General features: G+C 39.4%; 1 protein-coding gene across 1 annotated transcript; it reads left to right on the forward strand.

Moving 5' to 3' along the window:
- Positions 1–3,334: 3,334 nt before the first annotated feature.
- LOC306755971 (uncharacterized protein) lies at positions 3,335–6,786 on the forward strand (the record flags this gene model as incomplete). The annotated part of the gene is made up of 4 exons (XM_079240561.1): positions 3,335–3,386; positions 4,739–4,889; positions 5,212–5,469; positions 6,501–6,786. 4 exons carry the CDS (start codon positions 3,335–3,337, stop codon positions 6,784–6,786), a joined length of 747 nt encoding a protein of 248 aa, XP_079096687.1.
- Between the last annotated feature and the right edge of the window lie 7,402 nt (positions 6,787–14,188).

The following is a 14,188-nucleotide window of genomic DNA, read 5'->3' on the forward strand; positions in this document are numbered from 1 at the left end:
AACAAGAATCTGAATCTGATAGAAGAGTGAGATCTCATCAGAAATGGTTTCCCTGGAAGGATGGCTGTCAAGAAGCCATACTCAGAGGGAAAACAGAGAGACAAGGCAATGCGACACCAGAACGAGACTGAAAATTAGTGGCAACAGATGGATGAATTAATGAGTAATAAATATAGACCAAGTTTGTTCTGATGAATTTATAACATGTGAATAAAATATAATTTGAATATAATTTAGAACGTTTGAACGAGGGCAGTTTCAGAAGATTACACTACCGCCCTCTAGTGGCCAGCACGAAAACTACATGCCATCTCATTAAACAATCTGGGAAGATTTATGAGATGCTCAGTTATTCTCTGCAGATGAGATACAAGCGGCCATGTTGTGGGTCTGAATTACAACCAAATAAGCTTTAAAATAAACTTAAAAATTCAGCTGTTTGATTCAGCATGTGTTACCTAAGGTCAAGCAATCACAACAAATATTAATAGTCCTCTAAATAACCCAAACTAACAGGAGATGAGTCTTGACTCATGTTGACCTTGCATGTTTACTTAGCTTTTACCATAAGCATGTATATGCAGCTGCACATTGCATCAACTACAGTCAAACACGAACCCATCAAACAGTATTTAACTTAATACTACAGATGTGCCAAATATTCCCTGGTTTATTTTCATTCTGACTGAATATTCACATGTATTCATCCAGTTTCAAAGCACCAAAGTAATTTTGATTTCAATGCTCCTGTCAGAGAAAACACACATTTCATCTTTTGGTCACACACATCTTTGTGGCAGTGTAAATGTACTTTTAAAGGTGGAACCACTCAAAACCTGCAGAACGGAGCAGAGCAACGTTGCCTCTCAGGGTTCCAACCATCCTGCCAGTTACATGATTTTCTTTGCGACCACTTCTTACCATACTGCTTTCTCCTGAAGAGATGCACAGTATATAGAGGTACAGAACCAAAGACATTCACAGGTTGCCATAGTGATGCTAGAAATGCACAATGTCCAACCTTGCCTGGTGCTGTAACAAAGCCCAAATTTAGAAGAGAGCAATACATTCATCCATAAAAGAGACTTAAAGAAGAAGTTTAACCATTTAAAGGTTCGAGGAATTATTCAGAGACTGAAGATGATGGTGAACAAGCTAAAACTCGTGAAGCTTGACGAACATACAAACAGTTTTATCTCCTACTTTCTTCTGTCTGATGAGTTTATCACATGCTCGTCTTCACCTGCTGTAGGTTGTTGATAGCAGGGAGTAAACGGGATCTATTACGTTGTCAGCAGAACTGAGTGACTTTGTCTCATCAAATGACTGTCCCTGAGCAGACATCCAGGACAAGGTACATTGTGACCCCTGCTATCAGCATGCAGAACATTAAAAAGCTCAGGGTTCAGTTCAGTTCAGTTCAGTTCAGGTGATTTTATTTGGACTCGTAGGTAGATTTGTTGTAGAACATTTTCAGGTTTTGGTATCAAAGAAGACAGCAACAAAATAGACACATTAACAGACATTCTGACATTCACAATGGCTCGCAAAGTCAAAAATCAATTAATAATTATACATTAATAAATAAAAATTATTTAAAATCCCAAAATCTATGAAGGAGGACTGCTGCAGATGGAACAAACCTGTTCCTATAACGTTTTGTCCTGCAGTTCGGCACCTGGAACCTGCGCCCTGATGGGAGAAGGCGAAACTCCACAAATCAAGGATGGAAGTCGCAGCTCAGAGTATTAGAGGCCATACGCTGTACCTGCCTGATGTAAAAGCCTCAAGACTCACCAATCAGCCTACTTGACCATCTTATAATCTGACCGACTTTATTTCCGTCTTTCAGAGCCAAATTACCAAACCAGGCTACCAAGGAAAATGACTAAATTGATTTAATAAAAGATCAGTAAAAGAAAGAGAGCATTGTTTAGTCAATATTAAAATGTGACAACTTTCGGAGGCAGAAAAGACATTGATGTCCTTTTTTTTAAATATAAAGACCAGTAAGATCTGCTCTTTTTTTTCTTTTTTATTTCTGTTATGCCATTTATTCTTGTTACCATTAAGAACATTTTTCTGTTGTTTGTAAGCATATGAAAGAATTAAGTTGTTTAACTTAAACAAAAGAAGGAACATCTAAAAGACATATAGAAAATAACAGAAATAATACTTCTGCTTTGAGCAACACTAAAGAAGTAAAACATTTTTTGAAATACAATAAAAACTATCATCCAAAAGAAAAGATTTCTCCGGTCTTCATCATTCATCATGTCATTTTAAAGTTTTTGACGTGACTAAATTTATTTAGAAAATAGAAAAAGTACTTTATGTCAGCAGTATACTTAAAATTAGTCAGGACAGAAGCAACAAGGGCTGGAATATTTGTAAAATAGAAGATATTATTGTAGAATTTCTGGAAGATTATGCATCAGAGATTGTTTACCGGTGAGGGTGCCAAGATTGGGTATAAAAGGAGCATTCATTAAAGGTCTAGTAGTTTTTCTGACCATAAATAGAATGTGGGCTGTCGATTTATGCCAAACTACATCAGAAAATCATCAGAGTCCAAAAAACATTATCTATTATCAGACAGGAAAAAAACTTGCAAAAGTTTTCGAAATTTACAATATTGTGAAAATAACCTTAAAGTTAAAATGATTTCCTTGGATTCATGTGTGTTAGATCGCTGTTAAAATGCACAAAAAAGTTACAAATGTCTGTTGTTACTGCATTAATAAAAGACACATCTCCCAACTTAAACAGATGAAAAGCTGCTTTGTATGTTTAAAATTAATGTAAGCTTCAGTTTTACATAAATGGAGTGCAAGAAAAAAAACTTTTTAATAAGAAGGGAATAGAAAAGCCAGAGTTGAAAAATGAAATGAACAAGACAAGCCAACACATCATGGATAACTAATGTCTGTGTTTCCAACTCAGACCAAGCAGTGAACTTTAAACTTTGATGTCACAGCTGCAGTATCAGGCATCAAGGTTCAGCCAGCACTGTCATAGTTTAATCATTTCATGCCACCTCTCCTTGTTGGAGGTGATGATATTCTGAGTAGCCATGATTAACTCATCTTCTGGAGCTATAAAAGCCTGTGGCTCACAGACAGGAGGCACCATTTGGTCCAATAACCCCAGGAGTTGAGGTACCGACCTTTTCTTACTCTTACTTCAATGTATTACTGTATAGTTGGAGAAAAATAATTAACTTTACTCAGTGTGATTAGAAACATGCTTTCACTTTATTCTGTTTTTTGCAACTTTTAGCTAAAATTTCTCTGTTTTTTTTCAACTATCAGGAAGTTGGTCTTCTTCTGCAGCCATGAAATTCTCCCTCGTTGCTGCTCTTCTTGTTGCGCTGGCGCTTGCCAATGGTAAGGCATGTCTCCTCAGACTAAAACTTTATGCAGATCATATCTATTACAGCACATCTGTTGGATATACAAACATTCCTGCACATCAAAAGCCTGAAAAAGCGACTACATTGGAATAAAAGCTAAAATATCTTGTAAAACGGGGCTTTTGCACTGTAAAAATGTACATGTTGGATTTACTACAAAGTACTTGAATTTGTGAAACTTTTCTTAATTTGATCAATCTGAGTTTTCTGTGAGGACATGAAGTTGTGGAAGAAACCTCATGAGATTAAATTAGAGGAAAAAGTTTGATGATGGTTTTAAGTTTTCTGAAATGAAAATAATTGATAGAATTTAAATGATTGATGCTTTTTGGCAGGAACTTGGTGTAGGTGGGTTCTTTCCTGAAACTAACATCACGCCGTCAACCTCTCTGTAACACAGCAACAGCTGCTTATATAAATGTATTTAAACACAGGAATGCTTAGTAACTGGATGTCGGTCACACAAACAACCAAAATTAATAAAGAATTTTTTCGTTTTCACCATTAGTCATGATTCTCACAGATAAACTTTATTTTTACGACCATATCATTTCATTTGTACACTAAATAAAGATACCAGAACATTTCTTAACAACTAGTTTCCTCACAAAAGCAGCTTTGGAGGAAGATTTCATCAAAGGTGAGATAATGTCCATTTTCAATTTTATCTATACCAGAAGGAAATTACAATCATTCATCAATTAAATTATTATTCCTTGAAAAATAATTGTAAAAAAAAAAACTAAATAAAGAAAATGTGGGATGTTTTGCTTATATTTGACAAAGTTTTCAAAATAGATATGACACATTGGTTTAATTTCTATTTTTATTTACCTTCTTACTGAAATAAGTCGCAACATTTTCTGTCATTTCAATTATTGATCAGTTTAATGAAAAGGATAAAAATAAAAAAGTTGCATTAACTGCTAATATGAGTGAACAACACCCTGCTGTGTGATAATGAAAAATGAGGAACATTTAAGTGCTGTAGTCATTTTGTTAAATTGTAAATTCTGATGTTGAGAGATTAATTGCATTGATTCAACTTAAGTAATTTCATTTATTTAAAATGTTTTACCTCCAAAGTTCACATGAGTATGACAACTAGATTAAAATTAAGTTATTTCCTCTGAACATATTGTGTCAAATCAAATCAACGCTACATCTTTACAGTGTACATATCATAGAAATGAATATTTTAGCTTTAAAACAAGACCTAGTCATAAAATCTCCGTCTCTGTGTTGCAGTAAAGACTTTTCGCTTCACTTTAAGTTGAAATGGAGCATCATGGACATGAATGAAAATGTCTGAATATGTGTTTTCAGGCTCTGAGGCCGCCACGCTGGTGAAGCGCGACGCCCAGGCTGAGATGGACAAGCTCACCCAGCTCATCAAAGACATGTCTGTCAGCGTCACTACTGCAACTCAGGACATGGTGGAGAAGATTAAGGCTCTGGAGATGACCAACACTGCCCAGTAAGTAGCAACCAATGGAAAACATTGGTTTCATTTGGCTGGGTTGGAATCCAAAGTTAGGTCACAGTGAGAGGATGGACAACTATTACAGTCATAAAGCTGCTGTAGCTAAATTATAGTCAAAATAGGATCCATAAGTGGAAAAAAGCTTTATTTCCAATTTGCAGTGTTTATTTCTTATTTATTGAATCTGTTGCATAGATGAATTCAGTCATTATTATTATCATTAATTATAATAAACAGTCGTCTATTGATGTTTTTAAAGGACATTTTTCTCCATTTCCCTCTAATTTTAAACAAGATTCTTGCTTCTGTTTCTAAGGACTTACATGGAGGACAGCAAGGCCAAGATCCAGCCTCTGGTGGAGAAGGTCCACGCCGAGGCCACCATTCTGCAGGAGCAGGTGCAGCCCTACATCGCCAACATCGAGGAGCACATCAAGCCCCTAACGGAAAACTTCAGCGCCCACGTCAAGCCGCTGACCGACAACTTCCACGCTCAGGTCAAGCCTCTCACCGACATGATGGAGAAGCTCTTCCAGCAGGTGGTGGACCAGTCCAAGGCCCTGCTTCCCCCCCAGTCCAGCTAAACTCACACTAAACTGTGACTGCTACACTTCCACTTCCACCCTGAACACTCTGCTTCTAAGTTATTTGGGATGCTCAGAATTTACCAATAAAGTGTTTGAAAATATCATTTTTTGAAAAAAAGAAATTAATTTACAGATTTGTTTAAGAGGAGCTAAAGGTCGAGTCATAAAGCTGAAATAAAACTTAACTGTGTGAATCTGAGCTGCCGGCTGCAGAAGAAGTCAATATCCACATTAACCTTAACCTCTGGGTCATCGGATTTCCCATCATTCATGGCTCAATATCCAGAAGTAGGTTGTCAAATGCAGCAGAGTCCATCTTACAATGTGGATAAGATCACGGTGATGGGATGAAATTAAAATAAAAAGATTTAGGCGGGTAAATAACCTGATATAAATGCAAAAAAACCAAAAGTCAGTTAACAAGCTGTTTTTCACTGGTTTTTATCACATCTTGTCAAACGGAAGCTGAAAATACATTTTCATGTTAGATATATATTGTATATGAGTTAATACACTTTAAGTTTGATTTGGATCATTACAAAAAGTTTGTTTAATTCCTTTTAAAAGGATTGTTATAAGAGTAGCTGTATTAATTTGGGATTTTCAGCTGTAAAGCTGCATTTCTTTCCTGTAAAATCCAGCATTGTTCTCTCTGCAGTCACCAGAAAAATCATTCTTTTTCACAAGAAAAGTCCATCAAAATGTTGAAATCACTCAAGAAACATCACAAAGTAAATCATTCAAATAGGAAAAAAATGACAATATCTTCTTGAAAACATAAAAAATAAGAAGTATTTGTATGCAAGAATAAAAAAAGGAGGTGATGAATCAAGTGACGCTGCTGCGTTCAAGTGCAACAGTGAGGGTTTCATTAAGTCAAGCTCCTGCTATTCATCCCTTCTTTCAGGGGAAAGCAGAGGACTTGACTTTTATTGAAAAGGACTAGTTAATTAGGTGGTGATCTAAGAGGGCAATTAGTTCTCAGCGCTCTCAGAGTATTTAAATTCTCCCCTTTCAGGTTGTGTCTCAAAGCAGGGAGGGAGACGACGACTTTGTTGTCAGTTTACACACAAAACAACAAAATCACTAGTCTTCCACACTGCCATGGACTCAGCAGCCTCCTGCTGGCTGCAGACACGCTGCTGTGGAGCTGCCAGCCGACTCCAGGTGGCCTCCTTGAGCCGATGCAGCAGCCGTCAGACTGGGGAGGGCTGCAGGAGCCTTGCTGGTTCTCCTCCGAAGCAAGAGTCCCTGAGACCTCTCACCTGAAGGCTGAAGCGTCGCAGCAGGACTGGCAGGGCTGAGTGGCCTTCGCCTTGAGCTTGAAGACAGTAGGTTGGCATCTTTTAAATAAACAACTTGTTAAATAGACATGAAAAAAAACAAATGAAGCATCTTCACCACGTTGGTTTTTATTTCAATAATCTACCATCTCTCATGTCTGAATGAAAACTCACAAAGTACCTCATTTTTCCTTGAATTTAATATTTAGTTTAGAATAAATAACCATAAATATTCCACACAGTCTCTGGTTGTCTCCCGTCAGATCTGGAACCGAGTGTTCTGTAGCAGGGGAAGGACGAGGTCGTTGCAGAAGAGGGCTGTTTGGTGGTGGGGGGTTGAGGCTCCAGGAAGGGCCAGGGTGGGGGGGTCAACGTGTGCGGCCGCTGACAGCCCTGCATGCCGGGACAGAGAGAGAGAAACACCAGCTGACAAGCCGCCTTTCAGTCATCACGCTGTGATTCAGATGTCAGTCACCATCAAGGGTCAAACAAATCACTTCCACGTCTTCTTTTCACGCTCAGGAACTAAACCACAACTGCAGAGATTCTCTCTTTTCGCACTTATTCTGCTTGCACTCATTAAAAGTCTTATTCAGTTAATTCAGTTTATTTTCTTCATGCATTTTTGGACAAAACAAGATTTTTCAGGCAAGAAAATAATCTGCAGGTTGATATGGAAATAAAAACCAGATAAAAAGCTGTACAGTAATGAGGAATATAAAGGAAATAAATGAATGAAAATGAACATATTAACAATTTTCCACCAGACCAGTTTAGCATGATGTCTAACTTCTCTGCTGGATGTATGTCTATGCTGCACAGTTTTCATGTCATCAATGCCAATAAATAATTTAACATGGATAATAATGTAAAGGCAGCTTCTGAGGGCCGTCACTGGCACTTGGTCATTTTGTTAATGCTTTATCTGGACACATATGACACTGATGGACACGTTTTACATCGATGCACATGTGCAGTACAACGGGAAAAACGCATGTTAAACGTTGCTCCAACACGCCTTCTTATATGCAGATGGTGACATGAACTAATAAGTGTGCGATCCTACATCCTCTTGCAGGTTTCATGTGATCAACTTCTTTGATCTTGAGATTTTCTACGTGCACGTGAAGGAAAAAGTCAGTGATTTTTGCAGCTTTTTCAGATTTACACACGTAGTTTCTGACAAATCTGTGAATATAGATCAGAGCATGTTGTATTTACTGAGACACGATATCTCAACAAATCCTTGTGAGCGTGTGTGTGTGTGTGGGCTGCACAGGCACAATGAAACCTGATGCACCTGAGTGTATCTGTGTGTGTTTTTGTATGTAACTGTGTGTAGATCCTCCGTGTGGTGCCATGAACGTGCCAGTCTGAGCTGGGTGAATGCATGTTGGGCGTTTAGGTTGGGTATGAATGAGGTTGTCATGTCTGGCGTGAACGCTGCGATTTGACGTTCAAAGCAGAGATGACTCGTCCAGTGACACAATTGAAAATCAATAAGAGAAAATGGATGAGATTGACACATGACAGCAAGACACGCGTGATTTCTAAGAAAAAAAGGTTTGTTTTAAAGGGAGAAAATCCGCAGTGGAGATGTTCTAAATCAGAGCAAGGCAAAGCTGCACAGTGATGAGACACACACACACACACACACACACACACACACACATTTCACTGATGGTGAAATTGTTTCCACTTACCATTTCTGAATTAGACACCTGGGGTCATCCACACCGGCGTCGATTGCAGGCAGACAAAAAAAAACAAAAAAAAAAACAAAAAACTGGGGGAAAAAAACACATAAAGATCTAAAAGAGGAATTTTGGAAAAATGTGAAAAGTAATCAGGGGGTGAAGGGCCAAAGCGTGGCGTCTGAGGCGAAGACATCAGAGTCAGCGACGGCCTGTGTGGAAGAAAAGCCCAGTCTGTCTCCATTGGCTGGTGGAGAACACTGATAGATATGTTTTTGCTGGCACGGGTTATGTTTTTACTCAGGACTGACAGACAGACAGCCCCCATGCACACAGGTGCTATTCAAGGAAACTGTGTAAAAGTGACGTCACTCAGAAAAATCAAGCCCATAAACCTTTTCAGCACGCAAGTCCCGCCCACTACATGTTGTTCTGTTCATATCTTTTCCCATTTTTCTCAGTTTTTCTTCTCCCTCCGCTCCTTCCTTTAATCTTTGCTGGTCTTTGTGGGTTTTATATCTGTCTCAAGCACTTTCCCTTTAAACCCAGCAAGGACATGTGTCCAAACTTTTGGCTGCTACTGTACATTTCAACAAGCTACGCTCATATTTTCTTTGGTTCCTGTCTTTTTTTCGCCACTCGTCTGCTTTCATCCCTTGTCCTCACACCCAATATAGGTTGAATAGCTTATATGAATCAATAAGTGTTTGTTTTCCTTCATCGCCAGCTGAACACATAATACGCTTTGAACGTTTTTGCTGTTTGTGTGGCTTTTCCTTTTCTTTTTTTCCCCCCTCCTTTTCTCTTTTTTGCAAATGCACGCGCCTCCCAATGTGAAGCCACCAAATGAAGCTTACCCCAATTTTCATAGCCCTCCAATTTGGAGCACGGCTGCTTCTCTCTAATGCTGAAACACCACTTTGTGAAATTACAGTACAATTTTGAAAAGTAGAAACAGGCAGCAGGCAATTCAGGTGCTCAGCCTCGGCAACAATAGACTGCTGGCCTTGGTGATGGTTGCTAGGCAATGGAGGAAATACAATGGCCTCCTCTGAAACCAAAGGCCCTTAAGTGGACTGACAGGAGTGAAAGCATACACACATATATACACACACACATTCATACATACACAAACTAAAAAAAAAAAGACAGAGCAATGTGTGGAAAAGCAGAGTGCCCGTGAATCTGTATGTTCATGTTCGGTCAAAATGAAGCCGCTGCCTATTTTCAACGGGTTTTAATCAGTTCTCATCAAGATATAAGCAACGTGAACGTAGTGAACGCACAAGAACAGGAAGATTTTTAGGTATTTGCAGAAATCTTGGTACAACATGAAGTCCATGTGACTTTGTGTCCATTTCTTCATCATCATCTTATCTGTCTTTTCCCAAAGATTCCTGCAGCTACCAGTCCCACTAGAATAAACCCAAACTCTACTGAAAGGCAGTTTTGTTAGGAAACAGGAACAAATCCAACAAAGACCTGAACCAGGACCTGAAAGAGGCCTCTGGACCTTCAGGTGATCCATCTACTGTTGCCTCGTCAGAAATGGAAGCGTGGATGTTAAGAAGCCGTTCTGAGGACTAAGGTTTGCTGCGGGAGATTCTCATCATGATGAGGTGGAACGGGAGATTCTCATCATGATGAGGTGGAACGGGAGATTCTCATGGTGATGAGGTGGAACGGGAGATTCTCACCATGATGAAGTGGAACGGGAGATTCTCATCATGATGAGGTGGAACGGGAGATTCTCATTATGATGAGGTGGAACGGGAGATTCTCATCATGATGTGGTTGAACGGGAGATTCTCATCATAATGTGGTGGAACGGGAGATTCTCATAGTGATGAGGTGGAACGGGAGATTCTCATCATGATGAGGTGGAACGGGAGATTCTCATTATGATGAGGTGGAACGGGAGATTCTCATCATGATGAGGTGGAACGGGAGATTCTCATCATGATGAGGTGGAACGGGAGATTCTCATCATGATGAGGTGGAACGGGAGATTCTCATCATGATGTGGTGGAACGGGAGATTCTCATTATGATGAGGTGGAACGGGAGATTCTCATCATGATGAGGTGGAACGGGAGATTCTCACCATGATGAAGTGGAACGGGAGATTCTCATTATGATGAAGTGGAACGGGAGATTCTCATCATGATGAGGTGGAACGGGAGATTCTCATCATGATGTGGTTGAACGGGAGATTCTCATCATAATGTGGTGGAACGGGAGATTCTCATTATGATGAGGTGGAACGGGAGATTCTCATCATGATGAGGTGGAACGGGAGATTCTCACCATGATGAAGTGGAACGGGAGATTCTCATTATGATGAGGTGGAACGGGAGATTCTCATCATGATGAGGTGGAACGGGAGATTCTCATCATGATGAGGTGGAACGGGAGATTCTCATCATGATGTGGTTGAACGGGAGATTCTCATCATAATGTGGTGGAACGGGAGATTCTCATCATGATGAGGTGGAACGGGAGATTCTCATCATGAGGTGGAACGGGAGATTCTCACCATGATGAAGTGGAACGGGAGATTCTCATTATGATGAGGTGGAACGGGAGATTCTCATTATGATGAGGTGGAACGGGAGATTCTCATCATGATGAGGTGGAACGGGAGATTCTCATTATGATGAGGTGGAACGGGAGATTCTCATCATGATGAGGTGGAACGGGAGATTCTCATCATGATGAGGTGGAACGGGAGATTCTCATTATGATGAGGTGGAACGGGAGATTCTCACCATGATGAAGTGGAACGGGAGATTCTCATCATGATGAGGTGGAACGGGAGATTCTCATGGTGATGAGGTGGAACGGGAGATTCTCATCATGAGGTGGAACGGGAGATTCTCACCATGATGAAGTGGAACGGGAGATTCTCATTATGATGAGGTGGAACGGGAGATTCTCATCATGATGAGGTGGAACGGGAGATTCTCATCATGATGAGGTGGAACGGGAGATTCTCATTATGATGAGGTGGAACGGGAGATTCTCACCATGATGAAGTGGAACGGGAGATTCTCATCATGATGAGGTGGAACGGGAGATTCTCATCATGATGTGGTTGAACGGGAGATTCTCATCATAATGTGGTGGAACGGGAGATTCTCATCATGATGAGGTGGAACGGGAGATTCTCATGGTGATGAGGTGGAACGGGAGATTCTCATCATGATGAGGTGGAACGGGAGATTCTTATCATTATTTGTAGCAACTGTGTGTTCCTTTCTGTCAATATGGTGCAAAAACACCTTGTTGAATCTATGAAACCAAGAATTTAGGCAGTTCTGAGGGGAAAAGGGGTCTTAGCCAGAACTGGACAGGTGGACCTGATAAAATGGTCAGTGTGTATACAATACTGTACATTTAGTCATTCAGTAAAGTCGTCCCATTTTTTGTTTTTTATTTTAGTTGTTTTCATATAAAAATAACGATGCCATACTATCATGAGACACGACTGAAGCGCAGAATATTCTGAGCAGTTGCAAAATCGAAAGGATGCAACAGGTAAAGATGAGGAGAGAGTTACAGGCAGGGAGGGGCAGGAGCCGTGAGGAGTTTATAGAGTTCAGAACATGAAAGGAAGAATCAAGACAGAAGTGCTGAGCAGACTCCTACAGGCCTCCATGTTCAGACACACATGTAGAAATATGCTGCAAAAACGAGATGAACCAACCAAAAGATAAAATCATCTTTACCGAAAAGAGAAACTATGTCTAGATCATTATTTCTACACGCAGAAGGACAATAAGGTCTGAAGAGAAAACACGCCTTGGTTTGACAAACTGACAAAAGAAATATTTCCTATTTTAGTTCCACAATAAAACACTGAAATGACTTCAAGGCTAAGTCAGTTTAGTTTTTTGTAACTAACATAACTTTAATGTTTTTGAGGCTTCTGAAGTTTTGCTTTTCTGGCAGGAAATATATGTGCTTTATAAATAAATTTGATTTGACTGGACTTTAACATGAGACAAAAATATCTATTTATCATTTTAGCATTCACAAAATATAACCAGCAGCGATGAAAAAAACAAAACAAGCATTTACCATAAATAGAACTCGAAATGAAATATGAACAAACACTTTTTAACTCTTCAATGTTGTGTTTCTGAGACCTTTATTACTTTATACTTTATAGTAAAAACGGGGCTTAAAATCCACTGTTGAATACTTGTCTCCTGCCCCCTGGTGGACACCTACAACCAACAACAACAACCATTTCTTTTTCCATATGACACACCATGAAACTGTAAATATACAAAAAACTATTTTAGTTGATACATATATATTAAATTTCCATTTTTTAAAGGACCAAATAAAGACTTCAGAAAAAAGAGATACATTTTTACTCTGGTGGGTCTTTAACAGGTTAAAATCCTTCACAATCAAACCTATTATTGAAACTTGGTGTATTTCTGCTTCAGAGTATAAAAACATTAAAAACATTTAAAAAAAAAATATTTTAAGAGAACGAGCCATAAAGCAGCAGCATCTGATGGTCGGGACACATTATGAAGGATAAAACTGCCAACATGAGAAAGTTGATTAATGAAAAACATCTTTAAATGGAGACTTTTATCTAATTTCTCAGAAGAAGAATTAACTGGATGCAGTCAGAGAGCTCAGACCTCCACCAAGCCTACTGAGCTGAGAAAACTCCCAAAAGGCCCAATGTCCTCCCAGTTACCAACCAATGGCAACATGTTTGTTCATACTTCAAGCTAAAATCACTATTTTCATTACCAGGATAGATGTGACATCCTATTTAAAGTTGTTCACCCTGGAAACATACTTTTAGACACCAAGAAGCAAATGGCTGCAAGAAACTAGAAAACCTCAGTGAGAGGTCAGACCTCCACCAAGCAGCTCATTTCCAGCCCATGTTCTGGTCCTACATCCACATGGATCCACGATCAGATTCCAGATCCATTGATGATGATTCCACAGTGTCTCGGCTACGTTGTGGTGTTTGTTGCATGTTTGTTCTCTTGCAGTGAAGAAAAGATGTTCCTGTTCTGGACAGATAAATGCCACTGAAAACATAATGGCTGCAATCTGCGTTAGCTGTTTGTGTATTTTACGTCTACCATGATGCTATTTTGTTCTTTTTTGGGCGATCCTTGGCATATCGGCTGAGTTAGAAGCTGTAAAGCCAAAACGATCCCTTTCTTCTCATAGTAAAGGACCCAGATGGTGATCCGGAACAGCCCCAACACTGGTTCCTCATTCCATTTTTGAGAATTCCTGAAAATTTAATCAAAAGCCGTCCATAACGTCTTGAGTGATACTGCTAACAGACAGACAGACGGATGGACAACCCATCGCTGGTCTGGGGGAGGGAAGGAATCAGTGTTAACACTGTTGAGTTTGGCCTCTCTGCTTCATGTTTAAACAGTTTTTTTAAAAAATATCTCTGGGAACACATGACTGATAGTTGTCGTAATTTCCCACTGTTGCATAAATAAAACAGAAAAACTGTTGAAACTGTGGGAACTAAACAACAAATAGACATTATATAACAGAGTTTTGGGAGTGAAAAAGGAAAAGAAGCTAAGATTTGGGGCCACACTGGCATAAAATAAATGACAGAACTTGTGGTTTTCTTCGGTTACCTGTAAAAACAATAAGCCCAGCAGGAAAAGTCGAGTGAAACTGCTGCAGAGTCTCAGAAACAGCATCAGACTTCTGAGGAATAAT

This window comes from Telmatherina bonti (genome assembly GCF_933228915.1).
Source record: "Telmatherina bonti genome assembly, chromosome: 5".
In the NCBI taxonomy this organism is placed as follows: Eukaryota; Metazoa; Chordata; class Actinopteri; order Atheriniformes; family Telmatherinidae; genus Telmatherina; species Telmatherina bonti.